This window comes from Pavona decussata, unplaced genomic scaffold (genome assembly GCF_977016875.1).
Source record: "Pavona decussata unplaced genomic scaffold, jaPavDecu1.1 SCAFFOLD_51, whole genome shotgun sequence".
Taxonomy (NCBI): Eukaryota; Metazoa; Cnidaria; class Anthozoa; order Scleractinia; family Agariciidae; genus Pavona; species Pavona decussata.
In genome coordinates, this window is record NW_028145473.1 from 7096017 (window position 1) to 7115496 (window position 19480).

Consider the following 19480-nt stretch of genomic DNA (forward strand, 5'->3'; position numbering starts at 1 on the left):
AAATATTCCTTCCTTTCTCTTCTGTTTCGTGTTACCGATTTCAGCAGCTAAGTGTAAAAATAAGCATGCATGCATTATATGGAAATTGGTATATTTTGGTCCTAAAAAGGCTCATCGGAGGGGGAATCGGGTTGCACACCCCAACAACCACCGGCGAGGGTGCGGGATGGAGAGAGGGTTGGGCAATAACTGAATAATTTTTCTTCAACAATTTTCTTTTTTTCATGTACCTAAGCTCAAAACTATATCCGTTACACTCCCGAACCGGAAGTCAATATTTCCGTTGCCCCGTAATTTAGGATGCAAACCTCACTACTTTTTACGCGGGATGCCCTGAGGGGGCATACCGTGTCTAAAAACGGGTCGATTTCTTTTTACGCGGGATGCCCTGAGGGGGCATACCGTGTCTAAAAACGGGACGATTTCTTTTTCTTCGTCGTAGCTACAAATCGGTACATTAATTTATTCATTAAACTCACCCCTCTCCTACTCGGGATGTATTGTTCTGATTGTCTTCAACAAAAGCAGGCCAATCAAAATCCATTCTTGTCGCTTACATCGCGAGGGAGGGGACCCACTCACCCCTACCTGTGTGACGTCAAAGCATCATTTGATTTACTCATTAATCTTGGATTAAATTGTGGCGCCATATTGTTAACATGTTGTGGACTAAAGTGTGCCATTTTCAAAAGGAAATTTCACTACTTTGAAACGGTAAATCGAAAGAATAACCTCTAAGAAGCACTCGACATTTAAAACGGTGGAAATTGGAGAGTTCCTGGCGAAGGAATCGTGCTTTGTTTGACAGTCTTAGACCACGATGGGAGATTGAAAGGAGGTCATTGAGAAGCTTACGTTATCGTCTCAAGTCTCAAGTTGCAAACAGTCATTACACCACACAAACAGAGGGTGGTTGACCTGTGCTCTTTCAGCACAGCACTTTTCTTCCCTTTTTAAAATAACCTATTCATTGGCAAATGCAGTAAGTTTCTTATTGAATACGTCTATGTACAACAAAAATGGGACGCTACAGCAGCCGAATGGCCATCTTTGCAATACTCCGACGTGTTGGAATAGAATTACAAATATTGTTTTGTAAGTCAACGATCTGTCATGTCACTCATCGTCGCTCGCGTGATTACCAACACTTCCATTTTCTAAAAATTAATAAAACAGGCTAACGTCATCACTCCCCGGGTCATCACGCAACGCGATGGGCCTTGTTTATTCATTAAACTCTCCCCTCTCCTACTCGGGATGTATTGTTCTGATTGTCTTCAACAAAAGCAGGCCAATCAAAATCCATTCTTGTCGCTTATATTGCGAGGGAGGGGACCCACTCAGCCCTACCTGTGTGACGTCAAAGCATCATTTGATATATTTATCAAAAACGGATTAAATTTGTGGCGCGATATTGTTAACATGTTCTGGACTCAAGTGTGCCGGTTTCAAACGGAAATTTCACCATTTTGAAGCGGTGAATCGAAAGAATAACTTCTAAGAAGCACTCGACATCTAAAACGGTGGAAATTGGAGAGTTCCTGGTGAAGGAATCGTGCTTTCTTTGACAATCTTAGACCACGATTGCAGACAGAAAAGAGGTCATTGAGAAGCTTACGTTATCGCAATGGAATTCCCGCAATTTCCCTTGAAACCCTGAGTAGCGTAACACAAGGAAAACAACGTAACGCGATCTTCGTGACTCAAACTATTCCATTAGCAAGGATTGGTTTATAAATCTGCGAAACATACAGTTGGAATAAATGAATCAGCCCCAGCATCACGCGTAATGCCAGTATAGCAGGCATCTTGTTTTTTTTTCTTCCTCGTAGCTACAAATCGGTACATTAATTTTGTTCATTAAACTCACCCCTCTCCTACTCGGGATGCATTGTTCTGATTGTCTTCAACAACAGCAGGCCAATCAAAATCCATTCTTGTCGCTTATATCGCGAGTGAGGGGACCCACTCACCCTTACCTGTGTGACGTCAACGCATCATTTGATTTCTTAATTAAAAGTGCATTAAATTGTCGCGCCATATTGTTTATAAGATGTTCTGGACTCAAGTGTGCCGTTTTCAAACGGAAATTTCACCATTTTGAAGCGGCAAATCGAAAGAATAACTTCTAAGAAGCACTCGACATTTAAAACGGTGGAAATTGGTGAGTTCATGGCGAAGGAATCGTGCTTTGTTTGACAGTCTTAGACCACGACGCGAGACTGAAAAGAGGTCATTGAGAAGCTTACGTTATCGTAATGGAATTCCACACATTTCCGGTGAAAGTCTGAGTCGCGTAACACAAGATAAACAACGTAACGCGATCGTCGTGACTCAAATAGTTATATCAATCGGCAAAGCATACAGTTGGAATAAATGAATCAGCCTCAGCATCACGCGTAATGCCAGTATAGCAGGCATCTTGTTATATGTAAATACAACTAGTTAACATAAGAACAGCGTGATCTACGTATGAAAAGTACTTTATTCTCAACGTTCTCTCTCTCACGCTATGTTGAGATTGGGCACCGACAGTCTCGTCCTGTAGATGAATGTTCTGAAGAGGAAAGGGGAGGGTTTGGGTAGGGAAAATCAAACGCAGGACGAAACTTGATGGCTGGTGAAAGAGAGAACGTCAGGGCAAGGGATACCGTGTGCTGCATTTTATACTACAACACTTCGCTTGATCGACAGAATGGCATTGTTCACTTTGTCTCATCTCCTTTTATACGTGAGAGGTGAGACCGCTGAGAATAGTACTTTATTCTCAACGTTCTCTCTCTCACGCTATGTTGAGATTGGGCACCGACAGTCTCTATGTTACAGAGTGTCCTAAAGTCCCAAACCACTGGACCATAAGGAAATCCCGTTCTCAGAATCCCAAACTCAAGGTGCCCCATCCTAAAAATTCGTAAAGTGTTTTAAACGAGATGTAACAAGGTTAAGAATTAAACGTGCGGAAAAGCGGATATAAAGTTTTTTAGACGGTTAAGCTCCATGTAGTTCTCTGTTAGGGCGGCTGTCGCGGAAGAGTCCGCGGATAGCAAATGAGAGGGACTATCCAAACGAAGCACCTCCGCTAGTTTCATGTAGTAGAGAGTAGTTTCTTTGTTATTCCATCCTACATGAGACATTATGTCCGCCAACTGGGAGCCAGATAACGCTAACGTTATGGCTGAGCCCGAACGGAAGCTGTGTAGCGTTTCTCCCTCATCGATCTTAGCTTCTTTCAAATACAGCTTTAAACGAGCTTCTGCTGAAGAACTTGAAAATGGTTTGTTCACAATATGACCTTGGGGATTAGTTGGTCGAAACAAGTAACCATTTGTCACAGAAACGCGTAACTCGGAAGCCACGGCTACATATGTCTCAATAGCTTTAACTGGACACAACTCAGGGTTAGGGTGTCTCCGAATCCCGAAGACGTTAGAGACGCCATCCCTCAGGGTTTTTCCCCATACGTGGTTGAACAACAGCCCATTGTCCTGGGGGAAACGCAGGATCTCTTCTGTTTTCACCATGCCAAGATCTGAACCACGATCACCGCTAAAGAATAACGTTTTGAAAAACGCTTGGTCCCGCGTCAATACAAACAGACCAGAAGGACTAACCGAGCGCTCCGCAATTTTCCGATTTAAAAAACGGGCCAGAAGCAACAATTTGGACAAAAATAGGGGAACTGCTTGCTTTGGCGTAATGCGGGCTCGTAATTGTTCCTCAGTTGACGCCTTAAGATATTTTTGCACTTCGAGTGAAGCGGCGGGGTTACCCAGACCTAGCAGGGAGTTCCACTCTCCACAGCGCCCGGTTTCCTTAAAAATGGCTCGCAGTTTTCCAATGTAGGAGTCGATTGTCCTGAATGCCAGGCGTTTAGGACATTTACACTTAGCTGCGTTTTGAAGGTGGGAATCGGGACACCCATTACTATGTACTATGGTTTTGCCATGTCGGTCTTTCCAGACCAAGAACCGAGAGATGTCAGTGGGGCTTGCCGAAAGGATGGTTTTACTAATCGGAAGGGACGCCAAGAAAGTTTCAAACTCCGTACGAAGTGAGCACTTCTGTTTTGAGTATGACGATTGAAGGGAGGCATTATTTAGGAGTTCCAAACGGTTATCTATCGCTTGAAGGTCGACTGAGAGTTTAGGGCTCGGGACACTTAGGGAGACTGTTTTCCTCCTGTAGCCGCACATTTGGCAGAAAAAGAACAGCTTGTCGTTGGGGTGGCTGCACGAAGGACATGACACAGCTGGTACAAACGCTCGAACGGCTGGAGGTAAGTCCTAAAGGATATGAAAGTAAAACAAACAGTTCCTTCTTTATCCTTTAGATTTGTTTTGACATAAATGTATAAATGAAGCTATAAAACAACTGTCAACAGATGTATACTGGAAAACAATGATTTATTGACAACATTGATTTCACTGAAGTAATGGATGGAGCTAAATTAATGGGAGAATTGGCAAATTTAAAGATAGCTAAGTGTTCTTTGTTTGGCTCGTGCGCTAACCAAGAGCTACTACTTGCTTATCCGATGCGGAACACCCAGAGATCCCATGGGATAGGCCAATTGTTTGAAAACCCGTGTTTAGAGGGAGTGAGGAGCGCTCCAACGGTTCCGGCAACGGCCAGCAGGTATCGGGAAGAACATGTAGACGTTAACAAGGGCCACCAAAAATGCCTTGGGCATACGTCTGGTACTACGATAGTGTAGGATAATTGCAGGCTTCTCATATACTTGATAACATGAGGTATTAGGCAGATCGGGGGAAAGGCGTATGGGTTCTTGAAGACAAACGGATCGTACAGATCGGGCGATTGCGCGAACACGTTCACTCCCAGGGATCCCGGCAGAGGGTTTTCAGAGAAGAAAGGTAACTTGGCACCTGACAAGTCGGATTGGGCGTTTGAAGGGCGTGCCATTAGATCGACAGAGTGCCCATTTTCGCCGCCATACCACTCTTGTACTACTATCCATAGGGATGGGCACAATTTGGCATCCTGTAGGCTAAGGCGTCGCGAGGGGAAGTCGGCTTGGTTCTGAGAACTAGGCACAAAAGTAAGGTGCAAATCGATGTTGAGTTTCGTCATTGTGTTGAATAATTTCTTCAAGGCGCTAGAAAGCGATTGAGAACGAGAGCCCTGTCGATTCCATGAACGGACTAGAGCCATGCTGTCGACGAAGGCGTCGACCCACGAGTTTTTGATGGTATCAGCGAATGATTCAAGGACATTATTGAGCGCTAAGGTCTCCTTAGTGGCGATATCGGCTTGTATTTTTGAGGCGTCCCAGTAATCATAAACGTTCGCCTCAATGGCACCCGGACTCAGTGCACCTCCCCAAGCGAAGCGAGATGAGTCGGAGAACAGCCTGACATGTGTGTGTTTCTCAGACCGCCAGGGAAGAAAACCGTCCCAGGTCTCAAGGAATAGCCAGTGCTCAATTTCATTCTTTAGAGCGGCAGACATCTTTACAGGTCGAGCAGAACGCGTGGCGCGAGACACAGCTAGGTTTATTTCATTAACATAAAGCCTTGCGCCCGGAACTGCCAAGCTCATGGACACGCATTTACCGCTGAGCCTTTGCAAGGTTAGTAGGTCCAGGTTATCGCGAGCCAACGTTTCTTTGATGAGACGAAGAAGCTTTTCTTTTTTATGGGGTAACAAGGTAAACGCCTGTAGTTCAGAATCGATACCGAAACCAAGGTATGGCACCTGTTTTTTCGGGGTAAGGTGAGACTTCGCCAGACCGATAAAGTAGCCGAGGGAAATTAAGATGTAGCACGTGAGAAAAATACCCGCGACGGCCAGAGAAAAATTCACTTCATCCCTTGAGGCGAGGGCTTGATAGGCGGCTGGTAAAATGCCACCTGGAAATGACAGTTGGCCATTATGGCGGTCGTCAATGTACAACGAAGAGGGAATGTTCCATGAACGAAGTCTGTGTGACGCAACTAGACCAGTCGTATGATATATATAGGCCGAGGATTTCCAGCCAAAAGGAATACATTCACTCACAAAATACCAACCTCCCCACTGGAAGCCAAAGTAAGTTCGACTGCTGGGGTGAAGTTTGATGTGGTCATATCCTGACTTGTCGTCGCACACTGTTTGGTAAAATCCTTTATTGACATACTTAGGCAAGTGTTGGACGCTATCCAAGGCAAACGGACGGTCTTCGATCCACAGATTAAGAAATCTATCGTCATTGCAGAGACGCGGCTTGCTAGGCTCGACAGTGAGGGGCATAATAAGGTGGGGTGGGGTGCATTCTCCGACTTTGCCCCACAAAGAAATAGCACCGGAACGCAAACGGTCCAGGAGCGTATCAGAAATAAACGAGGCAAAAGGTTTGCACGACAGGTGGTTGGGGAAAACGCAAGGCGGTGGACTACCACACTCGTAATTCCTTCCCTTGTAACTACCCTTAAACGGTCTAAAGAACTTCGTTACGTCTACACCGTTAGTAATCCAATCACGGACTTCAGAGAAGCGCTCATCGTTCATATCATTTAATAAAGCATTCCATTGTGGTGCATGGCGATGGAGTTCCCCTGCTAGGAAGTGATCTGGATCGCGGAAAACAAGGCGAGACATATCCGCTAATGAATTTCCCTGTAACACGAGGGCGATATCCTCATCAGAGATGTGGGAATTGTTTGCCATCCCTTGGGCCTCATCAACAACAGAACCATCGATGCTTATCCACTGTAACTTACTCATACCAACTGTGTTAGGCTTGAAACCGGGATGCTTTTCCCAATCGTGAAAGCAAGGGTCTGACAGCTAAAAGGAAAATAAAAAAGAACTTGGAAATAAATTAGGGCCCAAGGAATGGCAAACTCAGCCCCGGTAATCCGAGAGGGAAAGTGAGCTTCCCTTTGAGAATGCCACCCGAGGGGGGAAGGGTGCGATCGAAAAGATAATTGGTTCCCACAACTATGAACAGCGTAGCGAGTCGTAAAATATGTAAGTAATAATATGTTAATAAAACCCTGGGGGGGTGGGTATAATGTATATGAATAAACAAACATTGTGATGCAATAGTGTTCATTTGACTTTAATAGTACTAAAACGCATACAAAATGAGGATCGGGCAGATTCTGCTACTGAGATGTCGGTCGAGGCTGGTTGTGACCTGGACCGCCTGAAGAAAAATAGCGGGTCGTCGGAGACCGCTTAAAACATTGCGTAGACTTGTGTCCGGGCGTACCACATCTGTAGCAGGTCACTCGAGGGTGTGACGAGAACCTCTGACTGCCTCTGGCCTGAGGACGCGAGTAAGGCGAGGGACGTCTAAACGACTTGTCGACCTTGGAGATTGTGTCAAAGATTCTTGTAAATTCCTTGTCCGCGAGAAGAGCCAAAAAGTAAGCTTTAAACTGCTCTTTCGGCACGTGTATTTTCTCTCTTAGGGTGGCTGCTATGATGTCAAAGCTGGCGGCCTTATCATCACCAGTTGTCTTCGCTACGGAGACGAGCTCCTCCGCGAGGCGCAAGGCCTCGTATTTGTCGAAGTCCTCCAGGCGGCGACTACCATAATGGGTAATGCGATTCTTTAAAGCCTGAATGGAGGTCCCTTGGGCATTTTCCAAAAATTTAATTCTTTCTTGCAAAGCCTGAATGAGAAAATGAAATAGACAGATGTATTGCGAAGGGTAATTTCATACCGCTTAGCGGCGATACAAAAACATTCGTAAATGAGTACAAGCATTGTGATAAGACCCGGTAAAGCGGCAGGGAATCTTTTGTTCCGACAAAGTCGGAGTGCAAATATAACAATTAACAGAACAATACGAAAATAAACAATTCAAGTAGAACAATGTGGCAAACAAGCACTCAGAAATGGCAAATTAAGACAATCAAAAAATGAAGAGTGAGAATAATCGACAAAGATCGCACAAAGATAATAACTAGTTCTCTGCTGAAGTATGTTTTGAGGTCAACAAAATTGAAAAGCTTTTGAAGCTAACCGAGAATTAGAATGTACACATAATCGGCAAAAATAGCGCATATAAATAAAATTCAGAAAGTGGTAAGTCGACTTCAAGTAGCCCGCAAAACTACAAAACTATACGTGTTGAAGCAGGGCAAAAAATTAATTAGAAAGTCAATCTAAAGCCGCCCGCAAGGCTAAAAGCTACTCGTTTTGAAGCAGGGCGCAACATGAATTGTAAACACATTATCAGCAGGGCGTAACAAAAATTACGAAGTCAATTTCAAATTGCCCGCAAAGCTAAAAGCTACATGTTATCAGCAGGGCGTAACAATAATTACGAAGTCAATTTCAAACTGCCCGCAAAGCTAAAAAACTACACGTTTGAAGCAGGGCGTAACAATAATTACGAAGTCAATTTCAAATTGCCCGCAAAGCTAAAAAGCTACACGTTTGAAGCAGGGCGTAACAATAATTACGAAGTCAATTTCAAATTGCCCGCAAAGCTAAAAAGCTACACGTTTGAAGCAAGGCGTAACAATAATTACGAAGTCAATTTAAAATTGCCCGCAAAGCTAAAAAGCTACACGTTTGAAGCAGGGCGCAACAATAATTACGAAGTCAGTTTCAAACGGCCCGCAAAGCTAAAAAGTTACACGTTTGAAGCAGGGCGGAACATGAATTGTAAACAGAGTTAAAACTGCCCGCAAAGCAACCAAGTACACGTTATCAGCAGGGCACAACATAATTGCGAAGTGAATTTTAAATTGCCCGCCAAGCCAGGGCGCAACATGAATTGTAAACATGCCCGCAAAGCAACGAAGGTCGCACGTTCAGAAGCAGGGCGTAAAATAAACTGGGGGGTAAAGAGAAAATTGCCCGCAGAGCTACAAAGCTACACGTTTAAAGCAGGGCATGACTTGAGCTGAAAACAGACTTAAAGCTGCCACGGGAATACGAAGTGCAAGAACACGTGTACGATACTGGAGTAAAACAAAAATTGAACAAACCTCCAAAGTGACTTGTTCTCCAGCGGCGTTTTGAGGAGGTTCTTCTGCGTTTGGTGGAGGCGGAGGCGGTGGTGGTGGTTGAACAACCGCGGCCGCTTGAGCTGCTGGAAGGTTTTCCTGTGCCGGGACTTGTACAGCAGGGTCCGCCATTTTGAACTATGCTCTTTCGCTTGATCGACAGAATGGCATTGTTCACTTTGTCTCATCTCTTTTTATACGTGAGAGGTGAGACCGCTGAGAATAGCAATGAGGTTTGTATCAAAACAAGGTCAACCCCAGCCTCGCTGACAGTCCAAGGCCAGGTCACTTAACACACAACTGTAAAATGAACTATTGCATCTTAGCTTTCACTAATTACTTGCAATGGAGGGGAGCCGTGCTTACACTACTGCGCTAGTTGCGGCTTTGAAAGCAGCTATCGTGTCTATTGTACAGCTGCCGCAGGAATAACATTGCACATAAGCACAATTCTTACAAAATAGGAATGCTTGCGTTCAAAGTCTCTTCATTTTTAAATTAATCCGTTTGTTAAGATGAGTAATGCCTTTCTGAACGGAAAATCTGTCAAGACGAACCTTTGGGTCAGTCGTTAATCTATGTTTGAGCACAGTATTCAAATATGTATATAACTCAATTAAAATTTCACTCAAAACGAAATCGGGGTAAACCTCCATATGATGACAAAACCATAGCATCACCTTGCCACTATACGGGTCACGTGATACCGCAGAAGCAGTAAAGGCTGGTTTCCATATGATCGCGGATCGCAGATCGCAATAAGGTCTGCGATCGTCTGCGATCATATGGAAACTACTTCTGCGATCGTCTGCGATCCTGCGATCGCTATCGCAGACGATCGCAGAAGATAGAACCATGTTCTATCTAAGGGCCGGTTTCCATATGATCGCAGACGATCGCAGACCTTATTGCGAGATCCGCGATCATATGGAAACCAGCCTTAATGCATTATTTTGGCTACTAGAAGTGAAAAAAAAAAATGGCTGAAAGAGGAATGCAGTCAACTTTCGCCTTGCACACAGCTCTCAGAACACCACGATAACACGGGCAGTAGATAAATCCCATTACAACTTCACGCCGATTTAAGTGTGTCATTGAGAAACGGGTGACTCCGCTGGATTTTGTTGCCTGAAGGCTCTATTTATCCCTTTGGGCATTCACTTCGGCAGCCGCGAAGAATCATGCAAGTTAGACCCGGTTCATACGTCGAACTTTACATGAGCCGAACCTAATCATTTGGTTCGGCGCATGTAAAGATCGACGTATGAATCAGTTAGGATCGACAGATTTGTATTTGGGTCGACCCGCCGTTCTATTCGACTGCGCCAGTCGAATAGCGCAGTCGAATAGAACGGCAAAAGTTCGACTTCGATTCAGACGTCGAACTTTTCATGTGCCGAACCAAATGCATACGTTACGTATAAATTATATAAATTATATCTATCCCAGACGTTTTTGCGCAAAGGACTTCATTCTGAACAAGATAGCGGGAAAAGAGGAATGTGCTTGTTCTTCTTGTTTCGAAACAACTGAATATACTTGTCTGAGATGCGAACGATTAAAAAAAAATAGAAAAGAATCTATTCTTGACGTGCACACGCACTTCAAATCGACAGAAACTTTCCAATACAGGCTATATTAAAGGCGAAGCCTCAAGACTTCTCAGAACAAAATCTTCAAAAACAATATTTGAAAAAAAACATTACTCTATTTAAACAGAGATTACGCAACAGAGGTTACCTCGATATATTATAGATAAAACTCTTTCAGAAGTCAACCTCCGCGAAAGAATGTCGGCACTACAAAACAAACTAAAAACCCGCAAAAACATTTTGAGGTTTGTTATGGCATGTCGCCCTTCTGTGCCTAACCTTTAACAATTCAGATGAGTAAATACAGGAGCCATAATCAGGGATGGAGACCGTTAGCGTGGGGTCCACGCGTCCCCATGTGTTGTACCAAAAAAATCTATTTTTAGAAAAAATTGCCCCCCCCCTCCCCCCCCTCCTTTACGTCCAGTCATAAACCTGCGTGAATACACGTAAATATGCGTGGGGCTACTTCCTTATATGTGACACGGAAAGCAACTGAGAAAAAATTCACTAAAGATAAAAAAGTCCTTACGTGTCTGAGTACATGTCCGTAGAGTGTAAGCTTTTTTCATTCATTCAACAGTAGCAACGCACGCAGTGCCACCGTTTTGGCGCCTTTTTGACTTGAGAGTCAAGTGATCAATAGGCCGCTTATTCCAACTTTTCCCGTCTTCTTTCCGCCAATTGCTACCTTTTCTTTGTGAGAGTCTAATTCCTTAAATGTGGACACTGAGGAGATATTCCCTGGCAGAATTTTAAAATTTGGACGCCATTTTGAACGGGTAGAAAAAAATTTCAATTTTTCCGCGCGCGATCCTGACCGCTTACACGCGTGCGCGCACGCGCGTATGTTGCAATTTTTTTCTAAAAGATAGATTTTTTGATACAACACATGGGGACAAGCCCAAAAGTCAAAATGGCATCTCGTTACGGTCTCCATCCCTGATTATGGCTCCTGGTAAATGACACTTGATAGAAAATCAGCCTCTGCTAGGGAAGATCTACAAAGACCCTTCCTTACTTTCGTACAGAAAAGGGACATCTTTGAAAGACGTAATCGTAAAAGAGCAAATTAGCTTTGAAGGTCATATTCTTCCTATCACGACCAGTAGGAGCCGTGTTTGGCCTGTCTTTAATATTTTACCAAGCAAGCTCTTCCATGTCAGAATTCATCTTTCCCGCCATTTTAAATCTTGTTGAGTAAAAACAACAGCCGCTGACCACAAAAAACTACTTTCTCATTTTAGCTTTAATTAAGGTGATTCCGCTGAAAAAGAAGGAGTATTTAAAATTGTCTAAGACTTGGTCCAATTCATGACTATGTTATGAGCATTACAAAAATGCAATAAAAAATGGGGGTCACCGTGCTCGTTTTTGTGCAACCTGGATGGCTATTATAGTAAATAGATGACCCACGAGGTTTATATTAGAAACGCTAGTAATCAGAAAAGGGAACTATCATTTCTAGAAAAATTAATTTCCTGCATTAAAATATCGAAGCAGTTCAACAAAATTTACTTTAATCTTACACAACAAACTATTTTCATTGAACTGGAATTAAGATTATGAAAGAAATCAACGATTTTGCTGCGTGTGCACGTAAGCAGCACTTCCTAAATACGTGCTTTTTAAAGCATTCAAATAAAAATATCTCAAAGTAGAGTATTAAACTTTTCTTTAAATCGTGATATATCGTGGCCAACCGTATGACATTTAAATTGATGCATTAAAAAATGGGGGTCACCGTGCTTGTTTAGAAGAAAAGGACCATTTCTTTTCCTGCCGAGCTTAACCTCAACGAAATCCCGTAATGTTCTGCATGCGCGCGCTCGTGCGCGCGCTAAATGACGCGAAAAATTATGCGCAGCAAGGATGCGCAATGCAATTCAACGGAATCACCTTAAGTTCGACTTTAGTTAGGTTCGACGTCTGAATCAATTGCCGAACTTAATTATTTGGGTCGACCTTAATAGGTATTAGGTTCGGCTCATGTAAAGTTCGACGTATGAACCGGGCCTTAGCTCGTTTTTACTCGGTTGAGAAAAGGTGAGAACTTTGCAGGAAGACCCTGAAGCGAATTCAAAAGACAGGAACAATAGCCTAATTAAGCAGCCTTGAGCCGCAAAGTTGCGAGAGTATTCCTTTGTTCTTGATTTTTTTAGGAACTCTGCGGAATCACTGCAGACATTTGATGGTTTTGAGTTCTTCGCAAAATATTTTAAGCTGTTATTTATATCAATGAACGAAGAGTCTTTTGAGAGCTTTAAAAAGAGATCTCAAACGTGGTGTTTTGATCACTGTAATCCGAGTTTCGATATTTTTCGTCAAGCGGTGCGTAGAACAACGAAGTTATTATGCTTAATTAAATTTGTGCATGGCATGATCATCTTCCCGACGCGTGTTCTGTGTGGAAATCAAATACCATCTGTTTAATGAAACTTTATTTCACGAAAAAGCTAAAACATTGATTTGTATTCCCTAAAGGAAGCGTGAAAAGGAGGAGCTGTGAAAAGAGTTGTAATTGTAATTCACTGTAAGCAAACCGGCATTTGATGTTGGGCGCTTTGTTTATTACGAGTGAAGACGCGGTCGATAATAATTAAGTTTATGTTTCTAAAATACTTGCTCCTAGCAAAGAGATTCCAAAATATCAAACCACAAAAGGAATAAAAAAAAGAAATCAAGGAAAGTCAGCGTGCACGTGGAAGTCGCATTCTGATCATACTTAATGACGCATTGACAAACAATAACATTGGCTCTTTGGCCGATGTACCACGCGCTCTTTTTGACCTTATTTACATTTTATATACAGTGATATATCTAAGTGATTTTTTTTGCTGAAAAGCGAGAATCTTTTATAGGACGCTGTAAACAAATCGGCAAATCCATGTATCCGTTTAGCGAACGGAATTTGTTTATTGATTGTTCGTTAGTTTACAGGATGGGAAGTTGTTTTTAAAAATCTTGATCCTGAAGCGGCGCGTTGAGACTAGATGTGATCCTCTAGCTTCCCCAGGGAAAGATAAAATATATCACCTACTTCAAAGAGTTTGCGATCTTCGGAAAACATGCCTTATTGTCGGAAATTGTTCGACAAAAGAGAGAACAATAGCTTGAATATATGAATACTTAACGACCCCAAATTTTGGGGTACACACTTAAGTCGGCGTGAAGTTGTAATGCCGGAAAAAAAAACAACAAGAACAAAATTCCCGTTCCTAAAACTTTCTGCCAGTTATAAATTTTAATCTAAAGCACAACAAACAGATCAAACTGTACTAGTTCGACACAGATATAAAAAAAAATGGCGCAAAACTATCTCCGACGGAACACAGGAGATAAAATTTTAAATATTTTAATCTTCCCCTTGCCCTCCCCCTGTAATTCTTCAATTTGTCGTCCTAGATCCAAAAAGTATGTTTCTGTGGCTGATAAACTTTGAACTTAATAGTGCAATAAGCCATTTCCGAGTTGCTGTGAACCTCACTATGAAAGTGAGGCTAAGTGCAAAACTTGTCATAAGAAAATTTGTTTTGTTTGCATTTGAATAAAAACGAATTTTCATAACCCCCCCCCCCCCCCCCCGCTTTCATAATGAGGTTCAAAGCAACTCAGAAATGGTCTATTAAAATAATTTTACATCAACAAAGTACTTAAATAGGATTTAGTTTAATCTTGTTTTGTTGTTCCTGTTTTTCTCCAAAATGTCAAGTCTGTCAAATTTACTGCTTAAGTTATGTTTCAAGGTAAATGCTTAATACACTCCTTCGTTGACAATCCGATGCACAGTCGCCGTACGGAATGGCCCAGCTCTGATCTGATGCTCGCTTTTCAACAGCCGCCAATCATTGTATGACCACGTGTTCCAGCCAATGGCGCCAACCCAGCCCCTTTTGGCGGGAAAATTAGCACTCCACCAGGGAGCTCGCCACATGTGTTTGACGTCACTGGTGCGCTCACGTGAGTAGCTTGTGTGACCAACGTAGCGTGGGTCGCGCAACTTGTAACGGGAGAACGGTTTGATACCATCGGGACCCGCGAATATCCAGTTGCCATGGCAATCTGTGGCGTCTGCCATTTTAATTCCTTGATACTGGTGCAATTAAAAAAATTAACTTTCACCAATACATCAACTGATCGTCCGAAATTTACAAACCTAACCCAAATCTACCTAAGAGTCGAGAGTTAAAAAAGTATCAATGCGTTAATTAAATACAGTCTAAAATAATACAGTGAAACCCCGCTTTAAGGACACTCGTTATTACGGACAGATTTCTTGGCAGTGTCTTGGTCCCGCTCCATACATTTTCTTTAAAATTAACCCGCTTAATAAGGACACTCTGTAATACGGACACTTTTTCTGGTTCCAACGGTGTCCGTAATAACGGGGTTTGACTGTAACAGAGTATACAGTATTTAGGCGTTAAAATGAGTTAATAAAAGTTAGGAACTATACATAAAATACACGAGAAAGCTGTAATCTTCAGTTAGTGACGCAAGCACTACTCCAGTCCTGACAACCATTGCTTAATAATTTCTCGAGATCTATTTTCTGACCGCCTTCTTAAATGTTTCTTCAGACAGTGAATTACGTAATCCTGACGCTAACAAGACCATTATGGAGGCCCCGGCTAAAGAGCGCTTTTGACCCTTGCTAAGTGCAAGAGAGGCTAAGTGTTATATCTGGGAATCTGAAATTCTTTTACTCTTTAAGTCATACATTGTTATTGTGCTTCGTGCTAAGCGGTGTTCTGTAACGTTTGCCATACGCAGTTATTAAACAACGAAACTCATTTTATTTCACTATGGGAATTTATTTATTATTTACCACAACCGATAACTGGCGTAGCAAACAGTGCAGCAAAATCACTTCAGTTCAGTAAATTTGTCACCGTTCATTCTTTTAACACGTTTCCTCCTAAATTCAGTTGGGACGATGCTCAGAAGACACTTATTTTATATATCATCGATTAGCCAAGAAAAAGACAAGAGTAAAAAAATAAAACAGTGATTTGATATCCTATCGAAATCTCGCCATGAATGAATTGGAGGGGAAAAGTGGTTTTATAATAACACACTGGCACGGGAATGCTTACCTTTGAATAGGATTACTTCTCAATTTCTTCATAAACTTTCTTTGGGTGAACAGAAAGCGACGGACATCAATGTTGACTTGAAAGCCAGCATCGGTTTCCTTAGAGACAATTAGGCTAAAATAGGCAGGGACAGGACTAAAAAAAGCCGGTACTATTGAATAATTAACTGAGAGTTAATTATTAATGAAAAACATGCAAATCAAACACACTACAGCACAAATGGATAAGGGGCCGTTAGTTTCTATGGAAACTGAGGTGCTGAATCGATGGACAGTGGAAACGAATGTTTGGTTTATCAACAGAGTCGATAAGGTAATTTGTAAGGTAGTATATACATTTGTAAATAGTCTGTAATTTTTTCTCTACGCAATTCAGTTTATACTGCCGTGTAGTGTCTTAATAAACGTATCTATCTATCTATCTATCTATCTATCTATCTATCTATCTATCTATCTATCTATCTATCTATCTATCTATCTATCTATCTATCTATCTATCTAACCTGGGCCAACGTAAAGAGATTCGAGTGCTAACGTTTGGAGCGCTTATATCCCTTCGTCAGAGTGATTGCGACCTAGAACTAACACTCGAAACGTCAACATTACAGGGCATATAAGGATTCAATGAAAGCGTAATCTATTTTTTCTCCTTTTCCTTGTATAAAAATGGTAGCACGGACATATCCAGATAAAGCGTAAAACGAAAAACCTATCAGAGCCCGCGGACTACTGGGTAGGTCGGTCAAACCGATTTGACCAACAGTTGAGCGAATGTTGGGCAAATGTTGAAACCGTTTTTACAAAACGAGCCTTAAGCTAAGCATAAAATACACTACAGATTGAAGTTTCACTTTCCACAAGAATTTCAGTTTGCACCGACAACCTTATACTGAAAACAATTATGCCGATTTGCCTAGCGGTCTCGAGTAGGACTTTTATTTTAGTGATGCGGATTTTCATTTTCCTGTCACTTAAGTTGAGCTGCAAGTAGTGCACGCTCCTCTCGATAACTTCGAAATCGTTTTTGTTTTCTTAACATAATGGAGTTAGTGGCACTGAAAACGAGCATTTTGTTTTATCAAATGAGTTTATAAAATATGGCCATAGTAAAGAGATTCGAGAGTTCTCAAACTTCTTTACGGTGGCAAAATTACATTATTTTCGTCCCGAGAAAATATCTTTATCTTCTTGAATTTAAAAGATATTAATGGAAAACCCCAATACTTCAATTTTACTCTTATAAGGAAAGCGTTTTTTCGGGTTTTAAAATTGTTTTATTACAAATGTTTGTCAAAGCTACACTTATTGTATACGCAACATTAGTTGCTTTGTTATGGGGGTGTTGTCATGGTAACGGTACAACTCGAGATGTTAGCCGAGAACTGGCTTGATGCCGCGTCTACACCCTGTGTAGAGACGCAAAGCAAAGTTCGAAACGAAGAGCGTCAAACACTTTACATGACACCGGAATTAGTTTTGTACCGAATTGAAAATTTAGGCCAGTTTCGTTGTTTTTTGGGGCCCACAGTTTTAGCTAAAACTATGGACCCCAAAATTATGTCACCCACAAAATATGTCACACCTTGCACGCCTTTTAGCCTGTTTCCTACATGTAAATCCACTAGCGTAGGTTCAGTTTTACGTAATGTAAAGCTTATTTTAGTCTTTTATGTAGGTATATATACAGGTAACTTATGTTGTATTGTAAAACTCCCTGACGAAGTGTGCGTTAGTCACACGAAACGCGTAGGAGAAAAATAAATCGTTTTACAACTGTAAGAGTTCGTAGACGTGCTTCTCACTAGTTTCATCTAAAAAAAATCATTTAAACAAATACAGAGGCACAACAGGGAACCGGCATGAACTCGTACAGTCAGGTGTGAAAGTCGTCCCGGTATCATATAAACACCCCCTTACTCGCTTGTTTGTTTGCTTGCCTGCTGAGTTGTTTGCTCGCTTCTATTGAAACTGAAACTTTGCAACTGCAAACAAACAGATAACGAAAACGCTTCTGCACATTAAAAAAGTAAAAAAATAAAATAGAATATTTCGAATCAGACCGGAAACTCGAATTGGAGTAATCGGCTTCGAGTAACCGGGTACTGGCATCCGTTTCTCAATTGTCCCGAAACATCTCCTCCGTAAAACCATTTTACTACCACACTTGTCGTTACCAGAAAATCTATCTTTAATAACTTTGGAAACTACAATGTTAAAAACCTTGCAACTAACAAACACATTGGGCCAGATAGTACTAGAAATTAAACTATCAACAATCATAGCAAAAGAATCTGAAACCAGTCTTCGGAATTCTTAAGAAACAGATTCCTAGTTAATTTAATTGAAACCCGCTTGTTATTCCGAGAGGTAAAACAAAAAATGGAAGGGTTTTTTTTTTAACGGACAAGTACTTTTCATCCGGACTCTTTCGCCGGATGGCCCCGCGGTTTCGCGTTGATAATAGCAGAGAGATTTAGAACTATACGTTTATGGGAAACGGCAAACGGCAAAAATGACCATGTGATCACCATGTTTGTCCTGAGCATTTGCCGCTCGCTGTTTTCGGTTTCTCACTAAAATTGAGTAATTTTGCGTTAGCCTGAAGGACCAGAATTATTTTGCATTATTCTCATCTATGTACTCATTTTTTCAAGAAAACAAAAACGCGAATCTCACGTTTGCCGTTTGCCGTGAACAAGATTCTAAATCTCCCCGCGGATAAACACTATCACGTCACGTGATTAATTTAAACCAAACAGACTTGAAAAAAATTTAGAGGAGAATTATAAACAATAATTGAAGCAAGTTCCTGAAAAAGTCTTCAGCTCATATGAACATCTCTATTTTCAGAATATTGAATTCAGGTTTCCACATTCATGAAAGTCGTCCAAGTTAAAATGTCATGAACGTGTTTTCAGCTATGTTATCCCATGTAAAAAGACTAACACACATTCCAAGACTTCACACCTTCCCCTGCTTTGAGAACGCTAAAAATAATACTTGATAATAATAATACTTAAAAATTGAAGCTTTTCTTTTCAAAATGGGCAAATACGCCTTCTCATTTGGTTACGCACCACTTTTGAGTAAAACTTAGTCTTTGCTCAGTATTCCTTAGCTTAGTGGATTTAAAATATATACAATGTTAACGTTGGCACTTTCGTTGGAATCACTACTGAGACAAAAAGTTACAGTTGATAAATTCATAAAATAGCAGTTAAGTGCCATTAATGAAACGTGTCCTTTTCTTTACACAATTACGTGGAAATCTGAAAAGCCAATACACAGTCCAGTGTTTGAAATTGTTCTATTTCTCGTTTCTTGATCGAAAGCGTGCATGGCTATCGATATACAGCTTTTCTCATATGCTGAATTTAAGATTCTACACTAAAGTCGTAATATTTGAAGTAAGCCGCAAATGGCATCATTGATGCGCCACTGAAATTCTCGCTGAAATATCCTCTGTACTAAGCGTAGGCACCCTCTGCCAAAGAAAAGAATAAGCTAGGTTATTTAAAAAGACTTGGAGGCTCTTAATTGACAGGTTTCTCGGCATCAGATGCGATTGTTAGGTTTCATTACCAGATATAAAACAGAGAAAAAAAAATGGTGAGGCATTTTATTGTGGAGTCTACAAAAAAAGCCAACAAAACAAAAACAAAGGCCCACGCATCTTAAAATTCGAAACCAATATTTGAGATACTATACTAGACAGCATGGTAACCAACCAATTTTACGACCGATCCTAAAACCATTCATAGTTAATTAAAGGCAATGGTTATGAAAATTAACGATAGTAAAACAGCATGACGTTTCGACGACTTCATAT

General features: G+C 41.5%; 2 protein-coding genes across 6 annotated transcripts in view; both read right to left on the reverse strand.

Moving 5' to 3' along the window:
* Positions 1-7044: 7044 nt before the first annotated feature.
* On the reverse strand, positions 7045-9172 carry LOC146481323 (uncharacterized). The gene is made up of 2 exons (XM_085108970.1): positions 8947-9172; positions 7045-7619 (listed from the first exon to the last, which is right to left on the reverse strand). The coding sequence occupies exons 1-2, from the start codon at positions 9094-9096 to the stop codon at positions 7107-7109; spliced, it is 663 nt and encodes a 220-aa protein (XP_084965096.1). The 5' UTR covers positions 9097-9172; the 3' UTR covers positions 7045-7106.
* A 9443-nt stretch (positions 9173-18615) lies between these two features.
* The window catches only part of LOC146481324 (uncharacterized), a 51070-nt gene continuing 50205 nt past the window's right edge, over positions 18616-19480 (reverse strand). For all 5 annotated transcript variants that reach the window (XM_085108943.1, XM_085108946.1, XM_085108947.1 and 2 more), the window contains one exon: positions 18616-19135. The gene's annotated coding sequence lies outside the window, so the exon portion shown is untranslated. The remainder of the gene's footprint in view (positions 19136-19480) is intronic.